General features: G+C 39.9%; 1 protein-coding gene across 8 annotated transcripts in view; it reads left to right on the plus strand.

Annotated features, from left to right (window-relative positions):
• The window catches only part of PRDM2 (PR/SET domain 2), a 119,293-nt gene that overhangs the window by 35,726 nt on the left and 66,527 nt on the right, over nucleotides 1-17,040 (plus strand). For 7 of the 8 annotated variants that reach the window (XM_059913689.1, XM_059913698.1, XM_059913715.1 and 4 more), the window contains 2 exons: nucleotides 8,577-8,729; nucleotides 14,771-14,897. In XM_059913689.1, coding sequence (XP_059769672.1) covers nucleotides 8,577-8,729; nucleotides 14,771-14,897 — 280 coding nt within the window. Of the gene's footprint in view, nucleotides 1-8,576; nucleotides 8,730-14,770; nucleotides 14,898-17,040 lie in introns of those variants that run through there. The other variant, XM_059913762.1, reaches the window with a different exon arrangement.

Raw genomic sequence — 17,040 nt, forward strand, 5'->3', positions numbered from 1 at the left:
GATAAACAACAAGGTCCTACTGTAAAGCACAGGGAACTATATTCAATATACTGTGATAAACCATAAGAGAAAAGAATATGAAAAAGAATACATAGATATGTATAACTGAATCACTTTGCTGTACAGCAGAAATTAACACAGCATTGTAAATCAACTATACTTCAATAAAATTTTTAAAAAACCCCAATTCTTCGAAGTATGAAACTCACTGTATATACATTTTTTTGTTCACTTGTCTGGTTATCTTCTTAAGATAAATTCCTAGAAGTATAATTGTTAAGTCAAAAGTTATGTACATTTTAATTTTTGGTAAATTTTCGTAACAGACCTCCAAAAGGATTGTGCTAATTTACATAGCTACCAAGAGTAAATATTCCTTCCTAGTTATTTTTTGTTTTTTGGCCGTGCCAGGCGGCATGTGGGATTTTAGTTCTCCAACCGGGGATTGAACCTGTGCCCCCTGCAGTGGAAGCGTGGAGTCCTAACCACTGGACTACCGGGGAAGTCCCTTCCTAGCTCTTTAAAACCAGTACTGTTAATGTTTTTAATAGTTTCTTCCCCCCATTCTTATAGATGAAAACTGATAGTTCACTGCTTCCATTTGCATGTTATTCATTTAGGCAACAAATTTTGAGTCAGGTGGATGGAGGGAAGAAGTAGAATTGCATTTCAACTAAAATTGATAGAGAAATTATTTCTCTATAATGAGAAGACTTTAATGTAATTTTTTTCAGAAGTGAAAACAAACTTTTTATCATTCAGCGCTGTTACAATCAGATATTAACAAGTACATTTCATAAGCTTTGCTATCTCAATTCTTCTAATTTCAGATTATTTCTAATTTAAAAATGGAGGCAAGAAGATATGAGACTAGAGAAGTCAACCAGCTGATTCTACAGAACCTTTTTTCAGAAAGTACCACTCAGCTCTTACTGCTTCTTTCCAACCTCTAAACCATGCACAGTATCCTAGCAAAAGACCTAGATCACTAGGGAAATCCAACCTGCCACCTGTTTTTTTACAGTCCGAGAGCTAAGAATGGATTTTACGTTTTTAAGTAGTTTTAAACAGAGATCAAATGTTTTGTGACATATGAAAATTATATGAAATTTAAACTTCAGTTCATTAATAAAGTTTTATTGGAACACAGAACATTCATTTGTTTACATATTACCTGTGGCTGCTTTTGCCCTACAGTGGCCAAGTTGAGCAGTTGTGACAGAGACCGTATGGCTTATAAAACTGAAAATATTTTCTGGCCCTTTACAGAAAGTTTGCTAAGCCCTGGTCTCTGTGTGTGAGAAAGAGAAGCAGTGGGAGTGAGTGTGGTGATGTCTGGGGTCTTAGGTTTACTGTGAAGCTGTGTGGTTAATAGGAGTGCAAAGATTTGGAACTTGGTACTTAAAAGTGGGCTAGCCATAGATTTCATTGTCATAGAAACTGCTATACCAATCATATTCTCTCAGGAACTTCAGGAGGGTGAGGACGTTGAAGTGCAGAGAATTAAGCAATCTTTTTGAATAAGTTAACTTGTACTTAGATTGGCAGCTTGGTATGGTGCAAGAAAAAAATTCTCTTTGAGAGTTTATTTATTTACTTATTTAACCCCTCTTTGTTAATAAGCTCTTACCATGTGCTGGGCACTGTCCTCAATTCTGGAGCACTGAGCTTGCCATATAACATTTGTGGTATTGTGTAGACTACTGACAATACCCCATGGGGATTTTTGTTTGTGGAATAAAAGAATACTAGAAACACCCTAAATCTTTCCACAGATGAGAAATCTGAGATGAGTGCAGGTGGCCTGCTGGATGTCTGAAACTGTCGGTTTTGGAGTTAGGTCTAGAGCCCAGGTTGCTCGGTTGCCTATTCGGTGCTCTTCCCACCAACAGAGCCTAGAGATTCTTACTCTTTTTTGTGTTGCGGACCCTTTTGAAAATCTCCCCAGAAAATATACAAATGCACATATATACACAAAATTTTTTATGTGATTTCTAGGGTTATATGGAATTTTTAAACATCCATGATCCAGAGTTAGAATTTCTAATTTAAGAATGAGTTATATTTCATTCATCCTGTGGAGGTTGATTGGGGGCCTACTTTGAACCTGGCAACATTTATTGAGCATCTGTTGTTGTGCGGGTTTCCAGAAATATTTGTGTGGTCGTAGGTATGAAACTTACAGTAGTTTCAAATGAGGGTCAGGGGTCAGGCAGTGTGGGGTTTTGGTAATGATGGCTCTGGGACTGGGCTTTGCAGGCTTGAGAGGCCCAGCTGTTTAGTTTTTAAATTTGTATTTTAGAATCACCTATAGGTTGGCTTATTGTAGTAAAATGTGCTACCACCTATTAGATTTTTTATTTCCCTTATTCTAGAATCTTCAGAATATTTCAGATACAGTGATGCCTTTGAATAGCTCTTAAAAGAAGCCCTGGTTTTCTAAAGCAATCTGAAGAGTGAAGTGGTTGATACCAAAGATCCATTTTTGTCTATAGCTCTTGGAAAGTTACTTCTGTAGGGTGGTGTCTTATGGTCCTTAACAAGCCCTCTGGGTGTCTAATTCTGGAACTCAACAACAAATGGCATGTGAACAGACCAAGAAGGTGTAGTGTTTTCTAGGTAGCAGTGTTAATACAATTCTTTATAACTTATAAAGACATAATTTTTATTAAATGTTTTCCTTGAAATGCTCTTATTCCAAAAGCAGGTTATCCTTTTATTTTTCCTTTATCCTTACTTTTAAATGAGGATAACAAGCTCTTCATAGATTTGTTTGGCTACAAATGAGATCATACATATGAAAATACTTGCTATGGATGACTCTGGCTAAGTAAATATTAGTTGAACCTGAACATCAAAGAGAAACTCTTGAATGATCATGTAGAGGATAAAGACACTTTTTTTAAAAATGGTTGCATATTTAAAGATTACTGATCTTTATTTTTTGCTTAGAATTTCATTCTCTTCTAATGTTAGAGTATGGGCTGTAATTTGAACCAAGAAGTTAGAGTGCTATGTGGGGGGAAGTCCTGGAATTCACTTCTGAATGCACACTGAGTTATTATTTACTTATGGAAGTGCACTGGAGGTAAATGCCATGCAAGTTGGGCTAGTGGAGATGTGAACCTCCTGTCTCCCCTTTACTCCTTTTGTCAGTCTAAACACATGGAAATATAATTAGATGTCGTCTGTCTTCCAGGGACAGACAGGGAAAGTGGAAAATGATCGTAATGTTGGAAATTCAACAAGCTAGATCCCCAGAGAAAAGAGATGAAAAGGGACCTCAGACAATATGACAAACCAGAGCCACTGGAATGGAGCTCGGACCTCCAGGAGAGGTTCTGTGTCCATCAACAGTGTGTTAGAGCTCTAGGCTACATACAGGTGGAGGGGCAAGTCCAGAGAACAGCCAACGGAAGGCTTTATTTCTGTAGACTCGAACTGTGGCGGGACTGGTTTGGATGAGTAAACGACTTACCTCAGTGTGAGGAGGTGTCTTCACTGCTCTCCCTTAATTCCTGGGAGTGATTTCTGTCGAAGAAGGTTGGTTACTGCAGGTTGAGCGTGGGTAAGGACCTCAGGCAAACAGTTGAGGGTTGGAATGATGATACATTCATGTTAATTGAATGAGGATTTTTTTTAAATTTGCAAATTTGAATTAATACATGTGTATTATAACAAGTAAATGATAAGGTAGGCTCTCAGTTAAAACCCTTACCCCCACCCCATGAGGTAATAATAACTATGTTTAACAGTTTGGTTCTTTACAGACCTTTCTCTATCTGTCATGAGGATATAATTTTGAATGTGCTTTTAAATTGGAGTGTGTGCTAAAATGTGAATTTAGATTATTTTTAGGGCTTTTGAAATGATTGGATTAAATTGAATTGAAATTGGGTGGTGTGAAAGTTACATTCTGTTTGACAATGAGTTAATACCTAGTCTTTGTTTAGTGGTAGGGGCAGAAAGGAGGTTAGGCCTGGATGACCTAGGGGAGGTTAAGGATGGGAGGAGGGGGTTGGAAAGAGAAAAAAGTAGAAATGGAGCAGTAAATGAGGGAACCAGGTTTGAATCCGGGCTCTGACTCTCAGTGACTTCAGAGTTCTAGTAAAGTTATCATCCTTCCCTAGTGTCCTCATGTATAAAAGGGACTTAATAATATTTCATAGGGTTCTTGTAAAGGTTAAATAAAATAACACGTAGAGCATCTAGCCCAGTGCTTGGCATACAGGTGCTTCCCTTCCTTCAATTCTTTCTCTCCAAATAGGGAATTTCCATTTCAAAGTTAACTTGTAAAAATTATTTTATAATAGTACATAATCAGGTACCCTTGCTTTGTTAAAAGGGACTGTTTACAGAGGAAAAATTATTGATTATATGGAAGTATTTCTCCTTGGGATCAAGTCAGCTGAGTATTTCTTAGTCATTATCAAGATTTGGAAATAGACTTGTTATGTATCATTGTTGAGTTTGAGCTGGGCTGGGAGTTTTACCTGCCTTTGCATGGTCTTTGCCCGAAAGGAAGGGATTCTAATTCTCCCTGTCTTTCCACTGCCTGAGCCTCATGGTGGTATGGTACATGTGCAGTCTAGTAATTTGTACTTACATTAAGCAAAATTCTGTCACATTTTAAAAGATAGGTTCTGTGTGTCAGTCACTGAAGTTAATTCTGATTGGAAACCAAAGTTTGACCAACTTCAGTTGGTAGGAATTGTATGAAAACACATTTTCATCCCAGTTCCTAATTACAAGGTTTGACTCTCAATAAAAGTGAGAAAGCTACATATTTTTAAAAAACTGTGTATGTGTGATGATGGGAAGAGGATGGGGGGTGTGAGCCTAGCACTCAGCAGATCTTGGCTGCCTTCCTTCACACTTGGGTTTTCATTCATTCTCCCCACCCACTTCCCCTTTTTTACTTAGAGATTATACTAAATCAGTGGAGGAAAGGTAGAAAGTTCAGATAAGCAGAAGAAAATAAAAATTATGAATAATCCCACTTCTCCGAGAAAACTGTTATTAACATAGTCACGTATTTAAGTTTCAGATTATTTTTCTCTTCATATATTAATGTCTAAAACAAAAATGGTATCATCTAAGCCATACTTTATATAAATGGCTTTATTCAATCATCAGTATATTATGACTTTTATACTGATAAGTATATTTCCACAACTTCTGGTTATCTTTGTTTTCTCCTAATTATAGAGATAATGTGTATTTACTGAAAAAATTCTTGAGGAATACAAAGATAACAGAAAATACAGGTTTCCACGTGAGTCAGTCATTCATACAACAGTATTTTTTAAGGTCTGCTTAGTATTCCACTATATGCCTGGATTGTCATACTGAGCTAATCTGTGGTGGTCTCCATTTAGCAATGAATTAGAAACAGTCTGTAGTAAACCACGGTGCTGTGGACATCTTCGTACATACATCATGGTATGATTGCCCAGTTATCTCATGAGAATAAATTCCTACAAGTGTATATACTGGTTAAAGTGTGTGTACATTTTAAAGTTCTTTGGTCAATATTGCTTAATTCCATCCAGAAAAAATTAAACCAGTTTATTCTCTGATTAGCGTTTTGGGGGAATGTCTGCTTTCTAATCCTGTTTTGGTTTTTTTTTTCCCTTTAAAAAACAATTTTTACCAGTTTGACAGGTAAAAAAATTACTTAATTTGGAGTTATTTTTGATTATTAGGTAAATTTAATTTTTTTTCTGCGAGGTTTTGGCCATGTGTATTCCTTTGTGAATTACTTGTTTGCATATTGTAAAGAAATGGAATTGTTCATCTTTTTATATAAAACTAAGTATTTTAGTTTAAGCATGACTTAGTAGATGCCTTAGTCTCTTTTGTAACAAAACGAGCTGTACATAAATACTTCACTCAAGTGGAACACCTTGCTCTTTGCAAAGGTCTTCATTGACCTGGGAGCCAGGAAGTTTCGGCACAGCCTTATTATTATTCTCCAGTTGGCCTATAGACTCTCGATGCCTCTCTCCAGCTGCCTTTAACTGTGTGGGATTTTCCAGCACCATCTCTGCATTTGTCTGTAGCTGTGTCAGTATATGCGTGGGGAGTGAGTGGGACTCTGCTGTCTATGGTGATAAATCCAAACAAGACTTTTTATTCCTAAGTTAATAAATAGTAACTAATATGGACTGACACTGTTCAAAGACCAACTGACTACTCCATTTTCCTTATTTTATCATGCTGGCAAACGGCAAAAATATCTCTTAAACATTTTACTATTTTATTTATTTTATTTATGGCTGTGTTGGGTCTTCGTTTCTGTGCGAGGGCTTTCTCTAGTTGTGGCAAGCGGGGGCCACTCTTCATCGCGGTGCGCGGGCCTCTCATTATCGCGGCCTCTCTTGTTGTGGAGCACAGGCTCCAGACGCGCAGTCTCAGTAATTGTGGCTCACGGGCCTAGTTGCTCCGCGGCATGTGGGATCTTCCCAGACCAGGGCTCGAACCCGTGTCCCCTGCATTGGCAGGCAGATTCTCAACCACTGCGCCACCAGGGAAGCCCTCTTAAACATTTTAATGTAAAGTAGCTTAAGTTATTTTGGTGTGTAAAGTTTAAATTTTGTGTTGTGATTCTGTCTCTTCCTAACATATCATGTGGGGCTGCACTTTCTCTTTGTTTTGAAGGGAGAGGAGCGTGTCTGCGCATGCTCGCATGTGCACAAGCGGAGGGTGAGTGTGACTGAGTTTGAAAAGGAGTCAAGTGTGACATGGAGAAGCTCTTTTCAGAATGGTGCAGATGGGTGTTTTAGCAAACAACCAGTTTTTGAATAAACTCACTGTGGGTACTTACGGGATAGTGAAAATATTGACACTTCGTGGTGACTAAATAGAGTAACCGCAAAGCACTTTCTAGCATGGCACCTGTCACATAGTAGGTGCTCATTAAATGACAGTTATACATTCGTATATCATTTCATTTATTTCATAGTTATTTATTGAGAGCCTACTCTCTGCCAGGCACTGGTCAGGGTCTTGGAGGTACTGCAGTGAATGAAAAGACTGAAACGTCTTCTCATGGAGCTAATACTGTGGTGTGGGGAGACAGTCACTAAATAAGTAAGTAAGTAGATGATCCCACACTTTAAAAGAGCACAAGTACCATGAAGAAAAATAAGTCGGGGAAATGACTGGAGGCACTGATGGGAAGCGAAGGATTCGCAGCTTTAGCTAGGGTGGTCAAGGAAGGCACTGATAAGTAGAGGTCAAGCCGAGCTGGGATTAAGCCCATCTTTACTACTGATTAAGTGAGTGACTTTGGGAAAGGTATTTAATCTTTGATCCTTAATTTCCACGTGACAAAAAGGGATAATAATGAACCTGATGCATAAGGTTAAATGAGATCATACGGAAAGCATGTAGCGTTATGTCAGATATCTAACTCACAACAGGAAGAAAGTGTTGTTCGTGGCTAGGAAGGTGGGCACTGCCCTGGCAGTCACAGGCTGGGAGACACAGGCATGCCCAGAGGAGCCGAGAGTGGGGGCTTTGTTCCTGCAGGAAAGCTGCAGCAAACAACAGTGTTTAATGTGGATGGGAGAGAAAAGAAGAAATCAGTGGTGGGAGTCTTGGCTGTGTCTGTGTAGGGAAGAAACAGAAGCATCAAGATTCTCTCCTTTCTTCCACAAGTGAAAGTAAAAGACTCATTCCTTTTGCTTTGTTTTTGACAGGACTGTCACCAATTGATTCTGCAGTTCTATTTCAGTGTCTAATCAAGTGTTTTGCAGTCTAATTTTGGGGAAGTAAAACCTAGATAAATGTATGTATGTATATACAAAGAAAGTTAAAAATAGCTGCTCAGTAGATTGTCTTTAAGATGAAGGAATGAATGCTGGAAGCATCTGGGAAGAGGAATTGACTGAGAGAGGATGATCAGGGGAAGCTTCTTGCAAGAGTAGAGTTGATCTGACTCCTCAAAGAGGGGTCGGGTTTTTGGTCTTGTTTCGGAAGGACACCGATATTTCCTGCTCTGCATAGAGAAGGTTGTAAGGTCAGCGGAGTCTGCAAACGCATCGTACCCTGTCGCCCACATGGAGGTTCACACTGCATGTTCACTTGCTGAAGTTTCTGTCAGCCCTGCAGTAAAGGCACCTGCTGAGCTGTGAACCCCAGCAGGACTGGACTGGGCCTCCACACTCGACTTGCGGAACAGCCCAGAAAGCTCGGGGCGTCCGGGTGCTGTGAAGCCCTGCTGCAGGCTCACTCTTCCTCTGTTACCCTGTAGCGAGTAGAGCTGTCACTTGTCTTGGTGTACGTGTTTGCGAAGCATTTGGAGATCATCAAGCACGGTTACTTATAGCACTTGAAGTTTAGGAGAAAAAGATGGCACCCAAATAGAAAAATAACTAATGAGGCTTATACAATTTTGGATCTCAGTTTTCATCTTTATCTTCCTTTTTTCTGTGGCTTATTTATTTTGTTTCCGTGAAATGCTTTATAGAGTATTTGCATATAATGAACAAGAACTGTCTCAGAAGTTGAAAATGGAAACCTTTAAACGATATTTTATTTTAACAAAATGTGTTCCCCCCCCCCCCCCCAAGGTCTACTACCCAAATTTGGGATGGATGTGCGTCGATGCCACCGACCCAGAGAAGGGGAACTGGCTGCGCTATGTGAATTGGGCTTGCTCAGGAGAAGAGCAAAATTTATTTCCACTGGAAATCAACAGGGCCATTTACTATAAAACGTTAAAGGTAAGAGTGTTAGAACTCTGCATGCACTTCTGCAAACGCTGTCCTCAGTCGTGACTGTCAGGAGTGACTTTGCAGACCTTGAAAGGGTTCTGTTTGAAAGTGGTTCATCAACACATTGAAAGGTTTTAAATATACAGTTGTTTTAAATATACAGTTTTATATATACAGTCTGTGTTTTAAATATACAGTTGCCACTGCTTCGTGTGAGGAAGGGCACTAAAGCAGGAAGATCGTGTTAAGTAATTACATACGGCATCTTTATAGATACTGATGAGTTAAGCATGTGGCAGCTACTTCCCTCCTCTTAAGACACAGATGCATTGGGAACTGTCTGGCCAGTTTATCTAACTATAAGAAACTCTCAATAGCTCTGGCGGTTCTGTATTAACTGAAAACACATTCTTAGTCTTCAGTATAGTGTAGCTTTGGATTAGCTTTTCTTTTCCCTAAATTTTATTCAGAATGGAAATTACACAGAACATGTTTCTTACTTCTGCCAAATTTTTATTTGGAGACATTAATTGTTGAGGAAAATCAACAATTAATGTAAAGAAGAGGAAAGTCATTTTTCAGAGTTTGTGGTGAGGTCAGAGGTCACTTAGTACATTCAGGGAAGTTAGAATTAGGAAGCGTTGTTATATCTGCAACAAGCAAGCCCACATCTATCTCCCTCGTTTTCATGTTCTCCTGGAAGGTAAATCTGCACTCATCCCGCAGGGAAATGTTCTCTAAGGCAGAGTCTTGAGGCTTTACAGATAGGTGATTGTTGCTTTTTGCTTTTTGGAATAGGTATGTTTGCTAAAGTTGCTGTAAGGCAGATTTTTCCTTATTCACTTACTTCCATTAAAAATGTCATAGACTGGGGGACAGTCCATGAAAAAAATTATCTCCATGCAGGTGAAAACTCTTGATGAACAAACATTTAAGATGATGGTCAGCTTTGTAGCATGCTGAGTTTTCCTGTGTGTAGCACTAGGACTTTTGGAAGTTAACTTAACTTATAGCTTTTTAACTTTCCTTTGCTTTCCTTTGTATTTTTCCCTGTCATCTTTAGGCAGTTGGATTGCCCTTTACCTCGTATAAACCCACGTCCTTGCTTTCAATTCCCGTAGGAAATATTTTTTTTTTGTGGTACTTCCTCATTTAAAACTTCTGTAACCTTCTTTCTGCTGGATTGTAATAGCATGGTTTTCTAGTAGGCATTACTGTACAATTTTGTTACACTGGAGTTTGGATTCAAAATTTGATTCAAGAATTCATTCTGTTCTCAAATTAATTTAAAGTGAGAGTTACATCTGGTTGAATCAGTGAGGCAGAATTCTGGTGGAGATGAAGTACCAGCAAGGGGATGCATATGAGACAATTGAGGGAGTAGGAATGAGGTTCCAGGGCAGAGGAAGCCCAGGGAGATACTGTGGGGCACTTGGCAGTTCTTTCATCAGACCTCAAGTTAAGATGTGTTCATCTCTGATAGCAAAGCCGAGAACCGTTGAGCAGCAAGAGAGAACGGTGTTTGGGAGTGAACTCTGGAGCCAGACTCCTGGATTAAATCCTGGCTTGCTGTGTGACCCAGGGCAAGTCATTGTGATTTTACTAGCTGTGTAACCTTAGGCAAGTCACTTTCCTGTGCCTCAGTTTCCTTATTTGTAAGATACAGATAATTACAGTGTCGACCTCATATGGTTATCATGGGTGATTGTGGGTAGATTTCTAGCACCTAATAAGTGCTACATAAATGATAGCTGTTATTTTTGGCAAGGCAGTGTAGTGTCATGGTTAGGACTGGGGACTCTGGAGCAGACTGCCTTGTGAGCAAATTTTGGCTTCGAGACGTGTGACCGTGAGAAGTTACTTACACCCTCTGTCTTAGTTTTCTCATCTGTAAAAATGGAGGTAATAGTAAAAATTAATAATACAGTTGTGAAAATTAAACAAACCAATATGTGTAAGATTCTGTGAAGAGTTCCTAGTTTAACCTAAGTACTCAAAGTGTTAACTAGCTATACTAGTACTATTATTTTTTACCTTTCTTTGTTGGAAGTAACATAGCTCTGATCTTTGCAGACCTCCCCCAATCCTGACCTTTGATGTTTGCTCAAGTATGCATAAGGCCTTTCAGATTCCTTACTTGTGATTATATTCTTCTAGATTAAGCTTTCTGTGGGTTAGGTTTTGTAAATAAATTACATATGATGTTCTGTATCACCTTCTCACCTATAATCTAGGTAATCACCTGGTTTTGTTTGTAATATGATTAAGAACTGTTTTAAATTCCTGAAGGTTAATTGTTAGCTTGCTCTCCATTCATTCATCTGTTTATGAGTTCAGCAAATACTGAGTGTCTACTATGTACCAGGTATTCGCCTATAGTAGTGAACAGAACAGACAAGGTCTCTGGTCTCATGGAGCTTCCAGTTTATGGGGGAGGTGGCAGATAATAAACAAGTGAACAAGTAAACAAAATAATTTCAGATAGTGATAAGTGCACTGAAGACAATAAAATGTGATAGACTGACTAGGTAGGGGGAGGGCTGCTTTAGCTCTGGTAGGTCAGGGAAGACGAGACATGGGGACACCTCCTCCCTTCCCCCACTGGCATGGGAAGGAGCCAGCCACTCGAAGATCTCTGCTGGAAGAGCAGTTCAGGAAGAGGGGCCCTGGTAGAAGCAAAGGTATTGAAGTGGGAATAAGCTAGATTTTTGGGTCTTTTTGTTTGTTTTTTTCTTTTTTTTAAAGGAATAGAACAAAGGCTGGTTTGGCTAGAGCAAGGAGAGGTGGTGAATGAGGCTGGTGAGGGGGGCAGGGGCCAGATCTGGGGGCCTACTGGCCTGTAGGGAAACGTATGAGTTTTAATCTTCAGTTCATCCATTTGAGAATTGAAGCTGTCTGACCCGTGACTTTTAAAAGATCATGCTGGGGGATAGATGGTAGGTGGGTAAGCGTGGAATGCTTTGTGTGTTCTCGTAATTCTGGAGTATTTCTCTTAATTTGACCTAGTGTCAGAAATATTTCTGGCAACCCTTGCCTGTACCTAATTGGTCTGGTAAAATTTCAAGTGTATATTTACTGATATTTAGAGAAGAGAGAGTGCTTCATTCTGTAAGCCTGTCAGAACCCAAAGGAAGAGTTTAAAGTCTTCCTGTTGTTGTTTTTTTGTTAAATTTCAAAATATATTTTAAAAAAGGTTGTTTGGACTTTTGGCTTTATTTTTTTAGATGTGGGTTTATATTTCCTGTGTTTAAGGACATAAGTTTTCTTTTCTTCTGAAATTTGACTTACAAAATCTTAAATGCGCTAAGCAGTGCAGAAGAAAAAACTACAGTACAGAAGCAAGCAATTGTTGATTTTAAAAGATGTATTATTTTCCTCTTCATAATGCCCTGTTATTTGTGTAGCTGTTATAATAGAAAGTTGGGAAGTACATAGCTCAATAATGTAATGATCATCTCAGTTGCTAACAATTTTGAAGGTTGTTCAGTAGCTAACAAATCAGGTTGCTCTTAATCTAGCTATTCAGTTCATTAACAACCATTTAGAAATTGTATATTAGATTTGAGGTAAAAACAGATACTGGGGTGTTTTGTGGTTTTTGCAACAACAAAATTGTACCCTCCTAAGTAGAGAGTTTGTGCTGATATTTAACTTCACCCAGTTGCTAGTACAGTTAGTCCTCTGCACAAGGTTGGAGTGGAATGAACGTAGACGCTGAGGCTGAGTTGGGGAGGAATCTCGACGATGTCCAGTAGGTTCTTCTAGCCAGTGTTCTGGTTATGCTGTTTGGTTTAGGAAGAAATGGGGAATATATTTTCCCTCAGTCCTTTCCATGTTCTTTTTTACTTTTGTTCTTTTTTACTTTTATTTAAGACTTTACATATCTCTGCAAACCCTAATCGTTTCAAGTATTATATGATACCACCATTTCATAAATATGTGACTTGTAAGAAAAACAGAGAGAAGAAGCATACTATACATTTGGAACTAGAAATAGTTTACTTAAATAAAGAAGCTCATTCCTTCAACAAAAACAGGTTAGCTCATTAGAGTGCCAAAAGGCATCTGTAATGGCTATTTTAACTCATTAAGATTTTATACATTAGATTAAGTTTTTTTGGTTTAGGTGTAACTGATTCAAGAAGGGAAATAATACATTGGTTTAAAGATAAAAAAAATGGCAGGTTTTAGCCATCCTTGGAGGAACAAAGGAAACAGTGGCTTGTTCTTTTATCTTAAAGAATTTAGAATATTTTAAAATTTGGACTATATAAACATTGAGTTCTGCAGAGAATGAAACAAAATAATATTTACTTTCAAAGACTTTATCTAGACTAGAAGGTATGTTGAAGTGAAGAACTATGTTGTTTCTAAACGGACATCTTAGATGGAATTCCTCCTGCCCCTAAAACAAGGGTATCCTCTTCCATAACTATAGTGCAGTGATCAAAATCAAGAAGCTCACACTGGCACAGTGTTTTATTAGCTAATCTATACACTTTATTCAAATTTTGTCAGTTCCAATCATGTCCTTTTAGGCAAAGAAAACTCCGTTGCATTCAGTTGTGATGTCTCATCAGTCTCCTTAGTTTGTATAGCACCTCAGTCTTTGTCTTTTATAACATTTCAGGTTTGAGAGAACTGATCAGTAATTTTTGTAGAATGTCCCCCAGTTTGGCCTTCTCTTAAGTTTCATCATGATTGAATTACAGTTACGCATTTTCAGCAGAAGTGACGCTTCACTTCATCTCCAGAAGTGATGCCGTGTTCTTTTCTGTGCATCATATCAGGAGGCATATGATGTTGACTTGTCTTATTATAAAGGTACTGTTTTTCTCCTTGTCATTAATAAATGTTTTATGGGGAGATATTTTGAGACCATGCAAATATTTTGTTATTTCTCAAACTTTAATCTATTAGTTTTAGCATCCATTGGTGATTCTTGCCTGAATCAATTATTAATCTGTGATGATTGTCCAGTTGTGATTTTCTAATTCCATTATTTCTTTTTCATTGATTAGTTGGGATCTACTATAGGAAGAGCTCTCCTTCTTATTTATTTACTTGTCCGTTCATTCATTCATTTCTTCATTCATTCATATCAGTATGGACTCATGGATTTTTATTTTATTCACTGGGTTTTAGGGTGGAATTTTACTTGTGTTCATACTCTTGGAACTTTTTGAACAGATGAGTCATTGTGAGAGAAACCAATAAGCCATTTCCTTCACTGTTACTTAGGAGTGTAATCTTTCCACTCAGTATATTTTTTCTTCACGATCTTGTTCGCTAGGTATAATCAGCATGGTGGTGGGGTACATGACTGTTAAGAATTCATGTTTTAGGAGCATGACACGTGAGGTATTTTTAGGCATTTCTTTCTAAATTTAAAAGTTGTCTTGTAGACTCGAGGTGTGGTACAGAGGGCAAGGCAGGGAATTCTCCAAGGACCGGAGCAGGTTGGCAGCAGCGCAGAGACAATACACTGCCAGGACGCTCTGGTCCTCAGCATCGCCTCTTCTTTTAGCATTTCCGTGATATAATTAGCGGTGCATTATAAATGTGCACTGGCATGTAGGTCTTATCATGCTTAACTTGCTCTTGGACTCTGAAACCTGCGCTGATAATTAGCTTTCATCACGTCTTCCAAACTGCCAGGATGTTTTAAATTATGCTTTTATTTTCTCATCAGCTTAGGTTTAGTGGACATTGTGGTTCCGTGGCTTATTTTTCCTTCTGCGTGTATAGTTGTGAGGCTTCCAACAGTAAGATTCCGGAACATATGGCAGTTTTAAGTTTAAAGCGATCCTATCAGATCCCGACATCCACCGGACGGACTCCGGGGAGGAAGCGGCCGGGAAGTGAGGTCCTCCCTCCAGCAGAGGGTCCCTTCCCGCGTCGCCCGGCCCGCGGCCGCCGAGGCGGAGGAGCTCTTCCTGCCGGGCTGGCCTGCGGCGGCCCGGCTGGGAGCACCGCCCGCCTGCCCCGCCCCGCCCCGCCAACAACCGTCGCTCTGATTGGCCCGGCGCCTGTCTCTTCTCTCCCCGCAGCCAATCGCGCCGGGCGAGGAGCTCCTGGTCTGGTACAATGGGGAAGACAACCCCGAGATAGCAGCTGCGATTGAGGAAGAGCGAGCCAGCGCCCGGAGCAAGCGGAGCTCTCCGAAAAGCAGGAAAGGTAGGAGCCCGCCGCCGCCCCTGCTCCCCGCGGCTGCCCGGCTCGGGCCGAATCCGGGCTCGGGCGGCACCCGCAGCTCTCAGTGACCTTTTCCGGACCAGGTGCCAACCCTTCCCCCCCCCACACCCGTGCAGTTCCCCCCCTCCCCCCCCCCCCCGGCGATGCTGAATCACGGCGCCGGACGCCGCGCTCGAGCTCTTTTCTAACTTGGGGTGGAGGACCGGGCGCGGAAAAGTGAGCGGACGCGCACCGCGAGGGGCCCAAGGCCAGTTGTCACTTCTCTTGCGCACAGCGCAGGTCTCTGGACTTGCGGGTGGGAGCGGCGGTCGGTCTCTCCAGAGCCGTACACTGCACGCCCGGTATATTCTTAGCTTTTTGTGCTGTTCGCCAGCAACGCGTCATAAAATGTGTTCCGAGAGTGACATTTCCAGGTCCGCAGATTCGGCGGCCTCGTGTCCATCCGCCCGGACTGTGCGGGAGGGCCGGACGCGGTGCGGCCGATGCACTGGCCTCCCGGGGCAGGGAGAGCCGGCCGGGCCGTACACTGCCGCTCCGCCCGGGCCGGGCCCTGCCATCCGGCCGCCCCACTCCGCCCCGGGCCGGGCCCTGGGCCACTCCACGCCACGCAAGACTGCGCTGCACACGATTGCAACACTCGCGGCTGGCGAAGGTTTTAGCGCAGATCTTTTTGAAATTCGGCCGTTAACAAAATGGAAGTTGAACGGTGTGCTGTTACTTTTGACTCAACTGCAACAGTTTGATTTTGTTTTATAATGTTTTGAAACAAAAGGTAAAGTGTAGTCACACTTATAGAAGGCAGGGGATAATTTCTGGGAGGAAAATAGTTTGGTTGGATATATCATATTTCCAGCTGGCATTCTCCACGTTGTTTGTTTTGCTTTTTTTCTTTTAATGAAGAATTTTAATATTAATTAGTGAATCTTTCGTAGAGCCCTGTTTGAATATATGCCAAGACGGGGGTATGGTAGTTTCTTACTAATATAAATCTCCTGGTTTTTTTTTTTTTTTTTTTGGCCCGCCCTAAGTCTTAAATAAATTTTTGTAGCCATCTGAACTTGAGTCCGGCCTTTACTTAGAACACTGCAGAGTGAATTGTGGAAGTCATACTGTAAATAAAATCATAATGTAAACTTGATTTTGGAAAAATGTAAAAGTAACATTTAAAAATGTAGGCAAGAAGTTAAAGAAGTCTATTCTGATTTTTCCATTACATATTCTTTGTATTTTACGGTATAATCAATAACCCATCCAGGGGAGTTTGTTAGGCCTTTTACTGACTACATGTTCTCTGTTTATCTAACTCGATTTCATCAGTTTCAGGTCATTAAATGCTTTGATCATGAATCAGATGATCAGGGTCTAGAAAATTGCCAGGTGTTTTTTGTTTTTGTTGTTGTTTACTGTTTTGAGGTTTGAGATTTTTGTTGCTGTTAGGCTTAGCGCATAATTGTTTGCAAACTCTTCACATAATTCAAATTGTTTATTTAGTGTTCACTTTGTATGTAACTAATGTCACCAGCCTTTCTAGGTAAGCTGTGATTTGCAGGGGCTGGAGTTTGGAGGGCAGCAGATCTTTACTCTGTTACTAAGCATAACTAACTCATGTATTTAAATATAGTCATAGGTTAATAGCAACTTCATCCTAATGCTTTTCTCTGTTCAGCGTACTTCGGTGTGCATGTTTAGAACATTTCATAGATTTTTATTTATTCCTTAATTTTTTTTTTATTTGAATGTGGAGGAAAAAACTGAAAATAAGTTTTATTAGTGTACATGAACTTACACATCTTCATTTTTATACCTGCCCATATTGCTGGGTTTTTGCATTGAGTTAAGTAGTTCATATTTCTTATTATCCTGTTATTTATAACCACTCCGAGCTGTGTATAACCGACTGAATCTTAAGTTTTAGTTAAAATAAATACTTACGTGAGACTCCCTCTTGGAACTTAACAATCTGTTTTGAATAGCTTACTGGTAAGGAGCTGTGTTTGCTGTTTATGACCCAAAGTTTAAATAGTCAAACCTTTTTTGTTTTTAAATTAAATACGCTGTGAAAGCTAATTTATAGCTTACAGAGACCTGAAATGGAGAACTTTTTGTGTTAACTAGGTTCTATTTG

Source organism: Balaenoptera ricei, chromosome 1, assembly GCF_028023285.1.
Source record: "Balaenoptera ricei isolate mBalRic1 chromosome 1, mBalRic1.hap2, whole genome shotgun sequence".
Classification (NCBI taxonomy): domain Eukaryota; kingdom Metazoa; phylum Chordata; class Mammalia; order Artiodactyla; family Balaenopteridae; genus Balaenoptera; species Balaenoptera ricei.